Source organism: Hyperolius riggenbachi, chromosome 8, assembly GCF_040937935.1.
Source record: "Hyperolius riggenbachi isolate aHypRig1 chromosome 8, aHypRig1.pri, whole genome shotgun sequence".
NCBI lineage: Eukaryota > Metazoa > Chordata > Amphibia > Anura > Hyperoliidae > Hyperolius > Hyperolius riggenbachi.
Window position 1 is genome coordinate 253,691,301 of NC_090653.1, and position 15,730 is coordinate 253,707,030.

General features: G+C 45.8%; 1 protein-coding gene and 1 long non-coding RNA gene across 6 annotated transcripts in view; one reads left to right on the top strand and one right to left on the bottom strand.

Annotated features, from left to right (window-relative positions):
- Positions 1–15,730, top strand: part of LOC137527764 (uncharacterized) — a 145,688-nt gene that overhangs the window by 91,502 nt on the left and 38,456 nt on the right. For 4 of the 5 annotated variants that reach the window (XR_011023211.1, XR_011023210.1, XR_011023208.1 and 1 more), the window contains 2 exons: positions 13,031–13,192; positions 13,883–13,958. The exons of the other annotated variant lie outside the window; for it this stretch is intronic. This is a non-coding gene — a long non-coding RNA (uncharacterized lncRNA). Of the gene's footprint in view, positions 1–13,030; positions 13,193–13,882; positions 13,959–15,730 lie in introns of those variants that run through there. 5 annotated transcript variants of the gene reach the window in all.
- The window catches only part of LOC137527763 (discoidin domain-containing receptor 2-like), a 64,673-nt gene that overhangs the window by 30,155 nt on the left and 18,788 nt on the right, over positions 1–15,730 (bottom strand). Inside the window, exons 5-7 of the mRNA XM_068248639.1 lie at positions 14,032–14,137; positions 12,949–13,135; positions 10,532–10,778 (exon numbers count right to left, since the gene is read on the bottom strand). Of these exons, the coding sequence (XP_068104740.1) occupies positions 10,532–10,778; positions 12,949–13,135; positions 14,032–14,137 (540 nt within the window). The remainder of the gene's footprint in view (positions 1–10,531; positions 10,779–12,948; positions 13,136–14,031; positions 14,138–15,730) is intronic.

The following is a 15,730-nucleotide window of genomic DNA, read 5'->3' on the forward strand; positions in this document are numbered from 1 at the left end:
CCATAAATACACATTACAGCAGTACTATTTGGTACTACTATTTGGTGTGCTGTAGCAAGCACATTTAACAAATAAGAAATTAAAGGGAACCTAAACTGAGAGGGATATGGGTGTTTCCTTTTAAACAATACCAGCTGCCTGGCAGTCCTGTTGAGCTTTGGCTGCAGTGGTGGCTGAATCACAGACCTGAAACAGGCATGCAGCTAATCCAGTCGGACTTCAGTCAGAGCACCTGATCTGCATGGTTGTTCAGGGGCTGTGGCTAAAAGTATTAGATACATTATTTTAAAAGGAAAAATCCATATCCTTCTCAGTTTAGGTCCCCTGTGCTAAAATAAATTGGCCTGGAGCACTTGCAAGCCTCTAAATAAATTGGCCGCTAAATGGTTAAAGAAAATATGAACAAAAAATAAACGTATTAGATAAACAATCATATCTATAGTCCTAATCCTAAATAGGACTTCCTGGAATTTCATGGTCTTATTTTGTGTATAAATACTAACTAATAATAGGCCAATGTGTCCTTGCCCCAAATCCTGTTGGGGCAAGCAGCCCTCTTAGATTCTAAGCCGTATGAGGATAGAACATCTTCCCAATTACTGTATTCTGAGTTCCACCACCACTAAAGCCCAGTTCACACGCCGGATTGATGACACCTGACGGGGATCGGGATCCAATCCCTCGGGCGACATTGCATGGCCAACAACGCATTCTGCTGCTATGCAGGAATTTGGAGGGGTGACGAGCTGCGCAGATGTGACGCCACGCAATGAGAACAAAGATCTCAGCCATCGCTCTGCCGAGTTGATCCACTGGCCAGTCGGGAGCTGCTGTACACATGCCGCATTATCGGCAGCGGTAGTCGTTATCTGCCGCCTCAGCTGACTTTAATGTGTGTTCAGGCCTTTATGCTGGGGATACACGGTACGTTTCTGTACCGTGTATCGACCAGCTGATCCGGCCAGCTGATAATATTCAGCTGGCCCGATCAAGCCGTTCGACCAGCATCCGCTTCATTCCCGCCGGCGGACAATGGCAGGGAATCGAGCACTGATAAGGACCGCCGGCGGGGACGCGGCAGGGGTCGATCCGGCAGCTAATCGGCCGCCGGATCGACCCATGTATGCTCAGCATTAGACTGCTTGATGGGGCAGATTCTTCTTCTCCTCTTCTTTATCCTGGGCGCTCCCTCTTTTTAGACTTTAAAGAGAACCAGAGATGAAGCACCCTCTTGTATTTTACCTTATAAATCAGTGGGAACATGTCAGTAAACACTGTATCTGCTCTTTGTTTCATTGTTCTCTGTTTAATCTGACTGTTATCACCTCTGATAAGAATCCCCGACTGAGCACTCAGTCTAGCTTTGCTACGGAAAGATTATAGCTGAGTCTGTCTTCTCTGGTGTCTTTTCAAGCCCAAGCCTGCCCCCTTGTGGCTCTGCTATAATGTCTCAGCTATAATTAATCCCTGCAAAGCTAGACTGAATGCTCAGTCCGGGATTCTTATCACAGCTGATAACAGACACTTTTAGCAGTGAGGATGAAACAGAGAGCATGGTAAGTGTTTTCTCTAATGTTCTTACTGATATAGATGGTAAAATACACAAGGGTGCTTCGTCTCTGGTTCCCTTTTAACCACTTGCCGACCGCCTACTTTATATTGGCGGCGGCAAAGTGGCAGCCCCAGGACCACGTAACGCAGATTGGCGTCAGGTCCTGGGGCACTCTCTGGCCGGGGATCGCGCGCTGGGATGCGCGCGCATCCACCGGCAATAGGCTCCGCCCACCCGCGACGTCAACCCGCCGGCCAATCGGAAGCGCCGGCGGGTTGTTAACCCGACGATCGCCGGATAGGAAGCGTATAATACGCTTTGTAATGTTTACAAAGTGTATTATACAGGCTGCCTCCTGCCCTGGTGGTCCCAGTGTCCGAGGGACCACCAGGGCAGGCTGCAGCCACCCTAGTCTGCACCCAAACACACTGATCTGCCCCCCCCTGCCCCCTGATCGCCCACAGTACCCCTCAGACCCCCCCCTGCCCACCCCCCAGACCACCATTTGCACACAATCACCCCCCTAATCACCCATCAATCACTCCCTGTCACTATCTGTCAACGCTATTTTTTTTGTTAGTCCCTAAACTGTCCCCTGCTCCCTCCTGATCACCCCCCCACCCCTCAGATTCTCCCCAGACCCCCCCAGACCCTCCCCCCCCTGTGTACTGTATGCATCTATCCCCCCTGATCAACTGTCAATCACCTGTCAATCACCTGTCAATCACCCGTCAATCACCCCCTGTCACTGCCATCTATCAATCAGCCCCTAACCTGCCCCTTGCGGGCAATCTGATCACCCACCCACACCAATAGATCGCCCGCAGATCCGACATCAGATCACCTCCCAAATCCATCGTTTACATCTATTCTCTCCTCTAAACACCCACTAATTACCCATCAATCACCCATCAATCACCCCCTATCACCACCTGTCACTGTTATCCATCAGATTAGACCCTTACGGGCACCCAATCGCCCGCCCACACACTCAGATTGCCCTCAACCCCCCCCCCCCCCCTTATCGATTCGCCAGTGCATTATTTACATCCGTTCTTCCCTGTAATAACCCACTGATCACCTGTCAATCACCCCCTGTCACTGCCACCCATCAATCACCCCCTGTCACTGCCACCCATCAATCAGCCCCTAACCTGCCCCTTGCGGGCAATCTAATCATCCACCCACACCAATAGATCGCCCGCAGATCCGACATCAGATCACCTCCCAAATCCATCGTTTACATCTATTCTCTCCTCTAAACACCCACTAATTACCCATCAATCACCCATCAATCACCCCCTATCACCACCTGTCACTGTTACCCATCAGATTAGACCCTTGCGGGCACCCAATCGCCCGCCCACACGCTCAGATTGCCCTCAAACCCCCCCTTATCGATTCGCCAGTGCATTATTTACATCCGTTCTTCCCTGTAATAACCCACTGATCCCCTGTCAATCACCCCCTGTCACTGCCACCCATCAATCACCCCCTGTCACTGCCACCCATCAATCAGCCCCTAACCTGCCCCTTGCGGGCAATCTGATCACCCACCCACACCAATAGATCGCCCGCAGATCCGACATCAGATCACCTCCCAAGCGCAGTGTTTACATCTATTCTCTCCTCTAAACACCCACTAATTACCCATCAATCACCCCCTATCACCACCTGTCACTGTTACCCATCAGATTAGACCCTAATCTGCCCCTTGCGGGCACCCAATCACCCGCCCACACGCTCAGATTGCCCTCAGACCCCCCCCCTTATCAATTCGCCAGTGCAATATTTACATCTGTTATTCCCTGTAATAACCCACTGATCACCTGTCAATCACCCATCAATCACCCCCTGTCACTGCCACCCATCAATCACCCCCTGTCACTGCCACCCATCAATCAGCCCCTAACCTGCCCCTTGCGGGCAATCTGATCACCCACCCACACCAATAGATCGCCCGCAGATCCGACATCCGATCACCTCCCAAGTGCAGTGTTTACATCTCTTCTCTCCTCTAAACACCCACTAATTACCCATCAATCACCCCCTATCACCACCTGTCACTGTTACCCATCAGATTAGACCCTAATCTGCCCCTTGCGGGCACCCAATCACCCGCCCACACCTCAGAACGCCCTCAGACCCCAGCCCTGATCACCTCGCTAGTGCATTGCTTGCATCTATTTCCCCCCTCTAATCACACCTTGAGACACCCATCAATCACCTCCTGTCACCCCCTAGCACACCTACCCATCAGATCAGGCCCTAATTTGCCCCGTGTGGGCTCCTGATCACTCGGCCAAACCCTCAGATCCCCCTCAGACCCCCTTCCGATCACCTCCCCAGTGCATTGATTGCATCTATTTTCCCCTCTAACCGCCCCCTGAGACACCCATCAATCACCTCCTGTCACCCCCCTAGCACTCCTATCCATCAGATCAGGCCCAATACATCCTGTCATCTAAGAGGCCACCCTGCTTATGACCGTTTCCACAAAATTTGCCCCCTCATAGACCACCTGTCATCAAAATTTGCAGATGCTTATACCCCTGAACAGTCATTTTGAGAAATTTGGTTTCCAGACTACTCACAGTTTTGGGCCCGTAAAATGCCAGGGCAGTATAGGAACCCCACAAGTGACCCCATTTTAGAAAGAAGACACCCCAAGGTATTCTGTTAGGTGTATGATGAGTTCATAGAAGATTTTATTTTTTGTCAAAAGTTAGCGGAAATTGGATTTTTATTGTTTTTTTCACAAAGTGTCATTTTTCACTAACTTGTGACAAAAAATAAAATCTTCTATGAACTCACCATACCCCTAACGGAATACCTTGGGGTGTCGTCTTTCTAAAATGGGGTCACTTGTGGGGTTCCTATACTGCCCTGGCATTTTAGGGGCCCTAAACCGTGGGGAGTAGTCTAGAAAACAAATGCCTCAAAATGACCTGTGAATAGGACGTTGGGCCCCTTAGCGCACCTAGGCTGCAAAAAAGTGTCACACATGTAGTATCGCCATACTCAGGAGAAGTAGTATAATGTGTTTTGTGGTGTATTTTTACACATACCCATGCTGGGTGGGAGAAATCTCTCTGTAAATGGACAATTGTGTGTAAAAAAAATCAAAAATGTGTCATTTACAGAGATATTTCTCCCACCCAGCATGGTTATATGTAAAAATACACCACAAAACACATTATACTACTTCTTCTGAGTACGGCGATACCACATGTGTGACACTTTTTTGCAGCCTAACTGTGCTAAGGGGCCCAAAGTCCAATGAGTACCTTTAGGATTTCACAGGTCATTTTGAGACATTTGGGTTCAAGACGACTACTCACGGTTTAGGGCCCCTAAAATGCCAGGGCAGTATTGGAACCCCACAAATGACCCCATTCTAGAAAGAAGACACCCCAAGGTATTCCGTTAGGAGTATGGTGAGTTCATAGAAGATTTTATTTTTTGTCACAAGTTAGCGGAAATTGATATGTATTGTTTTTTTTTTTCACAAAGTGTCATTTTCCGCTAACTTGTGACAAAAAAAAAAAAATCTTCTATGAACTCACCATACCCCTAACGGAATACCTTGGGGTGTCTTCATTCTAAAATGGGGTCACTTGTGGGGTTCCTATACTGCCCTGGCATTTTAGGGGCCCTAAACCGTGAGGAGTAGTCTAGAATCCAAATGCCTCAAAATGACCTGTGAATAGGACGTTAGGCCCCTTAACGCACCTAGGTTGCAAAAAAGTGTCACACATGTGGTATCGCCGTACTCAGGAGAAGTAGTATAATGTGTTTTGTGGTGTATTTTTACACATACCCATGCTGGGTGGGAGAAATCTCTCTGTAAATGGACAATTGTGTGTAAAAAAAATCAAATAATTGTCATTTACAGAGATATTTCTCCCACCTAGCATCTGTATGTGTAAAAATACACCCCAAAACACATTATACTACTTCTCCTGAGTACAGCGGTACCACATGTGTGGCACTTTCTTGCACCCTAAGTGCGCTAAGGGGCCCAAAGTCCAATGAGTACCTTTAGGATTTCACAGGTCATTTTGCGACATTTGGTTTCAAGACTACTCCTCACGGTTTAGGGCCCCTAAAATGCCAGGGCAGTATAGGAACCCCACAAATGACCCCATTTTAGAAAGAAGACACCCCAAGGTATTCCGTTAGGAGTATGGTGAGTTCATAGAAGATTTTATTTTTGTCACAAGTTAGCAGAAAATGACACTTTGTGAAAAAAAACAATTAAAATCAATTTCTGCTAACTTGTGACAAAAAAAAAAAATCTTCTATGAACTCACCATCCTCCTAATGGAATACCTTGGGGTGTCTTCTTTCTAAAATGGGGTAATTTGTGGGATTCCTATACTGTCCTGGCATTTTAGGGGCCCTAAACCGTGAGGAGCAGTCTTGAAACGAAATTTTTCAAAATGACCTGTGAAATCCTAAAGGTACTCATTGGACTTTGGGCCCCTTAGCGCAGTTAGGGTGCAAAAAAGTGCCACACATGTGGTATCGCCGTACTCAGGAGAAGTAGTATAATGTGTTTTGGGGTGTATTTTTCCACATACCCATGCTGAGTGGGAGAAATATCTCTATAAATTGACAATTGTGTGTAAAAAAAATAAAACAATTGTCATTTACGGAGATATTTCTCCCACCCAGCATGGGTATGTGTAAAAATACACCCCAAAACACATTATACTACTTCTCCTGAGTACGGCAATACCACATGTGTGGCACTTTTTTGCAGCCTAACTGCGCTAAGGGGCCCAAAGTCCAATGAGCATCTTTAGGCTTTACATGGGTGCTTACAATTAGGCACCCCCCAAAATGCCAGGACAGTGAACACACCCCACAAATGACCCCATTTTGGAAAGTAGACACTTCAAGGTATTCAGAGAGTAGCATAGTGAGTCCGTGGCAGATTTCATTTTTTTTTGTCGCAAGTTAGAAGAAATGGAAACTTTTCATTTTTTTTGTTTTGTTACAAAGTGTCATTTTCCGCTAACTTGTGACAAAAAATAAAATCTTCTATGAACTCACCATGCCTCTCACTGAATACTTTGGGATGTCTTCTTTCCAAAATGGGGTTATTTGGGGGGGATTTGTACTATCCTGGAATTTTAGCCCCTCATGAAACCTGACAGGTGCGCAGAAAAGTCAGAGATGCTTGAAAATGGGAAAATTCACTTTTGGCACCATAGTTTGTAAACGCTATAACTTTTACCCAATCCAATAAATATACACTGAATGGGTTTTTTTTTATCAAAGACATGTAGCAGAATAACTTTCGCGCTCAAATGTATAGGAAATTTTACTTTATTTGAAAAATGTCAGCACAGAAAGTTAAAAAAGTCATTTTTTTGACAAAATTCATGTCTTTTTTGATGAATATAATAAAAAGTAAAACTCGCAGCAGCAATCAAATAGCACCGAAAGAAAGCTGTATTAGTGACAAGAAAAGGAGGTAAAATTCATTTAGGTGGTAGGTTGTATGACTGAGCAATAAACCGTGAAAGCTGCAGTGGTCCGAATGGAAAAAAAGGCTCTGGTCCTTAAGGGGTTTTATGACTGCAGTCCTTAAGTGGTTAAAGAGGAGCTTCATTGAAAATAAAGAAGTTATAAATCAGGATGATACCATTTATTGGCTAACTAAAAATGAATAAAAATAAGCAAGCTTTCGGCCTTGCAGCCTTCGTCGGGCTTATATCCTGTTAGTTTGCAGGCTGGTGGTAGACAGCTATATACATGCAACATCAAAAGGGAACACAGATATTTTTTTCAAGCATAAAATACATGTCATTAAGATGCCTTAATTCAAACAGACCATCTAAATGGGGTTAGAGGTCGTTAGCTGAGATAAGGATCCTTTTTTACTGGATGCTCACAGACCTGGGATTAGGATTGACCCAGAGGTATCGTAAATTCTTAGTTCACAAGTTCAGCTAGAATGACTGAGAAAGTTCAAATATCATCAGCCTCATACCAATATAAAAAGTTTTTCTTTATTCAAACCCTTCTGCACAGCTTTGAATCGATTTATAAATTTTGTTTCTGCTATTAATCGATCATTTGACGTTTTGAAGCCGCCCTTCAGGGCAGTGACACAAAGATCATCCATGCTGTGTCCGTTGGACCGAAAGTATGTAGCAACTGGGAGTCCAGATTTGGTATCATTAATAGTGTGCCTGTGTCCTTTCATACGTTTGCGCAGAGTTTGTCCAGTTTCTCCCACGTACAGAACATTGGAGCATTTAGCACACATGATCAGATATACCAGATTGGTGGAACCACAGGAAAATGTACCTTGTACTCTGTACTCCTGTTGTGAACCTGGTATCGTTACCCTGTCAGTGGAGTAAATGTGTCTGCAGGTCCCACATATTACGATGTTAACTATACCAGGTTCACAACAGGAGTACAGAGTACAAGTCACATTTTCCTGTGGTTCCACCAATCTAGTATATCTGATCTTGTGTGCTAAATGCCCCAATGTTCTGTACGTGGGAGAAACTGGACAAACTCTGCGCAAACGTATGAATGGACACAGGCACACTATTAATGATACCAAATCTGGACTCCCAGTTGCTACACACTTTCAGTCCAACGGACACAGCATGGATGATCTTCGTGTCACTGCCCTGAAGGGTGGCTTCAAAACGTGAGTGACACCTGATGGTGGATGTCACTATCTGATCTGGAGACTATCTCTTAAGAGTAGAGATAGCTCTCGAGGTCGGGCACGCCAGGTCGGTAACACACGGACAGATAAAGTACAAAGACAGAAGACTGATTCGGTATCCAGGGCAAGCCGGGTTTGGCAACGGAGTATCAGATATGCGAGGTACCGAATCAGAGGACAGAGGAGTAGCAAGGAAAGCAATAAGTCATAACAGATATCAAACAACGCCTAGTCTGGGTGTGAGGTCCGTGGTCTCTACACCCTGGAACTAGTCTGGAGTATAACACAAATGATAATACAGTTCCCTAGTCTTGGGTGCGAGGTCCGTGGTCTCAGCACCCTGGAACTAGTCTGGAGTATAACACAAATGATAATACAGTTCCCTAGTCTTGGGTGCGAGGTCCGTGGTCTCAGCACCCTGGAACTAGCCTAAGCATAAACAGAATAACTGTATAAGTAATCTGGCTCAGTGTGAATTCCCAGGTCCACCTGGTTCAAACACACTGTTGGATCTGACTAAGGTCTGAGTGCTTCCACGTAGTGTTCGCAACGGCAGACAACTTGCAACTGGCCAGTAGTAACTATATATGGAGTAGTGCTCTCCAGCACCACCCTTAATTGATCAACCAATAGTATCCTGCTCTGGAGTCAGCTGATCGGCGTGATCAGCTGATCTCTCCATGCCCAATATAAGAGTTCTGCCTCTCAGCGCGCGCGCGTGTATTCCTAAGCCTGTGTGCACTAACAGACTCAGCCACACCAGACACATGCTGCCGCGTGCAAACCGCCGCGCTGGACGCAGAACCAGCCGCCTTACTGTTGTTGCATGCGGCGGCTTTTCCGCGTTCTGCCCTGTTTCCAGACGCACGCTTCCGCGTGCAAACCGCCACATTGGACGCGGAATTAGCCGCCTCCTCAGCAGCACACGCGGCGGCTTTTCCGCGTTCTCTCACAATTTGTTTTCCCTTTTGATGTTGCATGTATATAGCTGTCTACCACCAGCTTGCAAACTAACAGGATATAAGCCCGACGAAGGCTGCAAGGCCGAAAGCTTGCTTATTTTTATTCATTTTTAGTTAGCCAATAAATGGTATCATCCTGATTTATAACTTCTTGCTTTTACTGATGGCTAACATGGTACAATACCCTACTGCTACTTCATTGAAAATAATGTAATAAAAAAAGTGCTTCATTGTTACAATAAGTATGTATAAATTATTTAGTCAGTCTTTGCCCATTGTAAATTTTTTCCTCTCCCTGATTTACATTCTGACATTTATCACATGGTGACATTTTACTGCTGGCAGGTGATGCCAGTGGAAGGAGACACTGCTTGCTTTTTTTGGCAGTTGGAAACAGCTGTTATTTCCCACAGTGCAACAAGGCTCCCACAGTGTGATGTCAGAACCATAGTCCTGACATCACACTGTGAGAGGGATTTCACCACAATATCAGCCATACAGAGCCCCCTGATGATCCGTTTGTGAAAAGGAATAGAATTATCATGTGAAAGGGGCTATCAGCTACTGATTGGGATAAAGTTCAATTCTTGGTCGGAGTTTCTCTTTAAGCCTAATAAGACCGGTCCTCTTCGCTTCCTCTTGTAAGCCTCATAGGACAGGGTGCTCCAACCATCACTCGTGTGATTGACGAGCCTTTGTAATCTGCAGCCCTTTCTAACATACTGCACTGAACCGCACAATATTCTGAAGCTTGATAAATTAAAGGGATACTGTAGGGGGGTCAGGGGAAAATGAGCTGAACTTTCCCAGGGCTTCTAATGGTCCCCCGCAGACATCCTGTGTTGGCGCAGCCACTCACCGATGCTCCGGCCCAGCCTCCGGTTCACTTCTGGAATTTCCGACTTTAAAGTCTGAAAACCACTGCGCCTGCATGCCCGTGTCCTCGCTCCCACTGATGTCACCAGGAGTGTACTGCGCAGACACAGACCATACTGGGCCTGCGCTGTGCGCTCTTGATGACATCAGCGGGATCGAGGACACGGCAACGCAGGCGTAGTGGTTTTCAGACTTTAAAGTCTGAAATTCCAGAAGTGAACCGGAGGCGGGGCCGGAGCATCAGTGAGTGGCTGCGCCAACACAGGATGTCTGCGGGGGACCGTTAGAAGCCCCAGGTAAGTTCAACTCATTTTCCCCTGGCCCCCCCTACAGTATCCCTTTAAGGGTCATGGTTATAATAACATATTTGGAAGGTTTGGAATTTGATTTGATGCTGCAAGTCTCTGCGGTTAGGCATTATCACACATGCTCATCAGGTATTACCTGACTGGAAGGAGATCTCGCTGAACATCATCCAGGTGTCGGCGAAGTAGAATCTGCAGAGGATGAAGCTCCCCACACGTTGCTGTAACGGTATGATGACGAACCTGGAGCTTGGATTCTTGTCATCCAGCACCGTCACCACGCCCACCGACTCCGCCTCCCAGTCAGACTGTTGACGCGATTTAAAAAGGCACTCTGCCCTTTGGAAAATCTTTACTCCTTTCATGAACATGTTGTTACAGTGGACCTGGGAAGACATGAAAGAGTATCTTTTACTCTGTCTTTATCAATCACACTGTAATTGCCTCTGCTGGAGCTCCTCCTCTTGTGTCCCCTTCTTCCCACGCTTGTGTCTGTCTCAGACTGTATTTGCTTCTGCTTGAGCTGCCCCTCTTTATCACTTTCATGTCTGTCTCACACTGTAACTGCTTTTGCTCCAGCTCCTCCTCTCGTGCCGCTTCCTTCTCACACTTGTGTCTGTCTCACACTGTAACTGCTTCTGCTCGAGCGCCTCCTCTCATGCTCCCTCCTTCTCACACTGTAACTGCTTCTGCTCGAGCGCCTCCTCTCGTGCCGCTTCCTTCTCACACTTGTGTCTGTCTCACACTGTAACTGCTTCTGCTCGAGCTCCTCCTCTCATGCCCCTTCTTTCTCACTCTTGTTTCTGTCTCACACTGTAACTGCTTCTGCTCGAGCGCCTCCTCTCATGCTCCCTCCTTCTCACACTGTAACTGCTTCTGCTCGAGCGCCTCCTCTCTTGCTCCCTCCTTATCACACTTGTGTCTGTCTCACACTGTAACTGCTTCTGCTCGAGCTCCTCCTTTCATGCCCCCTCCTTCTCACTCTTGTGTCTGTCTTACACTATAAGTGCTTCTGTTTGAGCTCCTCCTCTCTTGCCCTCTCTTTCTTACTCTTGCGTCTGTCTCACACTATAAGGGCCCTTTTCCACTAGAGCGTTTGCGATTGCTGAATCGCAAACCGCTAGTGATTTTCAAATCGCTACGGTTTGCTTTTTAACATAGGAATGGTGGTAGGTCATTTCCACTACCGCGATTTGTTTTTTACTTAATCGCAATTGCGCCGTGGAGCGATTATTGCAGGGATTTTGCTATGCAGTGCATAACATAGCAAAATCGCGATCGCAAACGTCGGGAAATTTTTAACTTTTGCTGAATCGCAATCGGTAGCATTTAGCACTAACGCTAGCGATTACTAGTGGAAAAGGGCCCTTAGTGCTTCTGCTCGAGCTCCCCTTCTTTCTCACTCTTATGGTGCCCATACAAGGTACAATAAAAAGTTTGATTTCCCCATTTATTCAACCAAAACTATTGAATCAAATGAAAGTTGAAAATAATCTTTTTTTTTTTTTTTTTAGATCAAGAAAAACGAACAGTTATCCCTTTTTCTCAATAAAAATCCAATCGAACATGTTGGAAAAATCTTTATATTCGATCTTATAGAGTAGAGTAATCGAACTAAATGATCTAATCGAAAAAAATGAAAAAATTGTACCATGTACCTTTATGTCTGTCGCACACTGTAACTGCTTCTACTTAAAGGGAACCAGAGACGAAGCACCCTTGTGTATTTTACCATATATATCAGTAAGAACATTAGTGAAAACACTTACCATGCTCTCTGTTTCATCCTCACTGCTAAAAGTGTCTTATCAGCTGTGATAAGAATCCCGGACTGAGCATTCAGTCTGGCTTTGCAGGGAATAATTATAGCTGAATCATTATAGCAGAGCCACAAGGGGGCAGGCTTGGGCTTGAAAAGACACCAGAGAAGACAGACTCAGCTATAATCTTTCCATAGCAAAGCAGGACTGAGTGCTCAGTCGGGGATTCTTAACAGAGGTGATAACAGTCAGATTAAACAGAGAACAATGAAACAAAGAGCAGATTAGGTGTTTACTGTCATGTTCCCACTGATTTATAAGGTAAAATACAAGAAGGTGCTTCATCTCTGGTTCTCTTTAAGCTCCTCCTCTCATGCCCTCTCCTTCCATCTCTAGCATCTGTCTCACACTGTCACTGCATCTGCTCAAGCTTCTCTCCATCATACGCCACTCATCCTCCCCCCCCCCCCCTCTCCCCACACTGCATTAGACACGTTGCTAGCCTGGAAGCTAGTGATGCATCTGTACAGTGTCGGCACTACACTGTTGCCCTGGGATTATGTGCCAATCCTTGGAGGGCAACAGAAGTGCCTCATTGTGTACGAGGTTTATCATACGTGGAATGAGAGATAGCTTCATTGACAGCTAGGTAGATAGCAAACAGACAGATACACAGATAGATAGATGGCCATACATATAATATGCATAAATATAAATATATTTATATTTAGAATAAAGAAGATTTAAAAAGACAACACTGCCTGTCCCTTAAAAGATGGGCAAGTGGGGATTTTACCTTCATAGAAGTGAAGTTTCTTGGCTTATCGAACTGGAACTCTATCTCCACATAACCGTTACGTGTGCTTTCATTCTTCCAGCCCACGTAGTCATATCCTGGCCAGACCCGATACTGGTGGCTCTGCGTGAAATCGTCCAGACCGAGCACGCCGTCTGTCAGTTGTCCCAGGCCGTCAAACAGGCGCCTGCATTCCAAACACAGCAATGAGGCTTGATGCGAGAATGTATTCCTCCTTGTATAGGTAACATTTAATCAGGTATTTATGCTCACAGCCTAAACAACGGTAGATCGTCCTGGTAGATTAAGGTTGTCTTTGCTGATAATTTCTTCCCATACGCAGCTGCAAGATTTCTCTAAGGCTGCCGCAAACTCTCCGAATCCTATTGGGCTTATTCATTAATTATGTGCCAGTCACTTGCCACTTTATCAACATAGTATGCCCCAGGGAGTCAAGCCAGTAAGGTCCAGATTCCTAATGACCAAAGTACAAATCCATAGGCAGAAACAACTGGTACTTTACCTGTTGCTTTTACTTTACATCATAACACAGCAACAGCATACATGATATTTCGATCGTTAAGACCTTCATCAAGGGCTCATGAAGGTCTTGATGGCCGAAACGCTGTGCGTGCTGTTGCTGTGATATAACGTAAAAGCAACTTGCAACTTATCCAGGAGGAGTCCTGCGTCTGTCTTTATGTGGATTTATTCAATTTCTGGAAAGGCCACAAAGGCCCAGATCTGGGGCAGTTGCTGTTATTAATAATAATAACATTGTACAAAAAACATTTTATCATTAGTGGGTTCGTTAGAACACTTTTTGGTGTTGGGTAAAATAGGGTTCTGGGCACAGATAAATAATGGGTCCATTCACATTTTACTACTGTACTAATAGTGAATTTTTTCTGGCCTTCACAATCCTTGCCGGAAGCACTTAAGCTCAGGACCCTGGATAATTCCCCAGTTCAACCCATAGGAAACTCTGAATCATATCACATTAAATAAAGGTGAGCCCTCCTTTCTCAGATTTCATAAATCAGCCATGTTTACATCGGAAGTTCTCTCTGAAGGCCGTTGTACCTCTTCTCTAGGTATCCATCGTAGGTGGAGTCATTGAGATAAGCCACAGGATGACCGGGAGCTATGTATGTCTCTCCTTCGGGAATACTGTAGGACTTCAGCCCATCTGGAACACAAGACATTTCTATAAGAACACAAAGTGCCTCAGGGATGTCACTACATGGTACAGATCCTCTTGAGGAAGATGACCAGTGGAATAATGTATGGCATATACTGGCAAGTGATGTCCACCACAACTTTGCGCCTATCTTCAGTTTGTACTGAGCAGGCTGAAGAGAATGCGCATACTCTGATTAGTTCAGTTGAAGGCCTCTTGCACACTGCATGCATTTCATATTCCGATTCCGCTTTTTAATCTGTTTTTACATCCGATTCCGATTCAGATTTTTAATCTTAACTGCATGCTGCGTTTTTTGATCCGTTTTTCTGTTGAATGTATTCAGGGAAAATCGGAAACGGAAACGGAAAACGGATTTGCAGTGTGCAGGGAGCCTAAGTGCCCATACTGTATGGGCAGATCAACCAAGAGACTGATCTCTCTCTGATTAAATCTGATCAGAGAGAGATCTTTTGCCTGCCCATACACTGCAGGCTGATTCCCGGTTGATTTTAGCATTAAATTTATCTGCCTTGTGTTGCCGCCTCTCCACGCTGTGTGATGACAAACGTGCACATATACGTCAGCAACCACGTGGAGTGCATGTATGCAGATTGTGGACGGAGCACGAAGCAAGACACAGGCAGGGGAAATTATACTCCACAAGAGGGAGGGGAGGGACGGAACACCTTTTACATTGGGGGGGGGGGGGGGGGAGTGCAGCAGAGGGTTCCGTTACATTTGTCGCTCATCCTGATATCCATCGACCACGACAGTGCGACGTCTTGCAGCATGTCCAATCGATCCGCGCGACCAATATCGGCACCAATATGAGTCGCATCGTCGATCTGGCATGCTATTCATTGCACTGATTTTCATTCAATTCGATAATAATTATCGAGTCGGATGGTCAATCAGCCGCCAAGTTGAGAGATGTACGGTCACCTTAAAGTGAACCTTCGTACTAAAAATCTACTCAGCAGAACTCAAAAGGCTTGGTGTTTCTTTAACAGTTCCGCAGCATCAGAACTTTGTTTTTCTTACATCAGCCTTATTTTTAGCTGCATAAAAGCTGAGCTCCGCCCCATCAAAGAAAATTGCCCGGGCTTTTTTCCCCCTGATGCTGTGCAAAGCATGATGGGATTTCCTATGTTGTTGTTCATGTTGCCTAGAAACTGGGAGGGTGATCCTTTCAACCAAAAAGATGTCTGCCCTCATGAATCAAACATTTGCCTGTTCTTTTTGGTAAGAGAATATTTTGACTATCTATTTTAATTAATCTAACTAATGTACCTTAATGACATTATGTTTGTTTAGGCTGAAGTTCCTCTTTAACTTATTAATTTTATACGGTAATGGCCTTTGTGGTTACCTTCTTGTTCACAGCTAGAGAAATTGTGTTCCTGTACTTGTTCTAAAATAGTTACCTATTGTGAGAGAACGCGGAAAAGCCGCCGCGTTTGGTACTGAGGCGGCTGTTTCCGCGTCCAATGCGGCGGTTTGCACGCAGACGCGTGCATCTGGTGGCAGGGCAGAGCGCGGAAAGGCCGCCTGCGACAGCAGTGAGGCGGCGGATCCCGCGTCCAGCACAGCGGCCTGTGC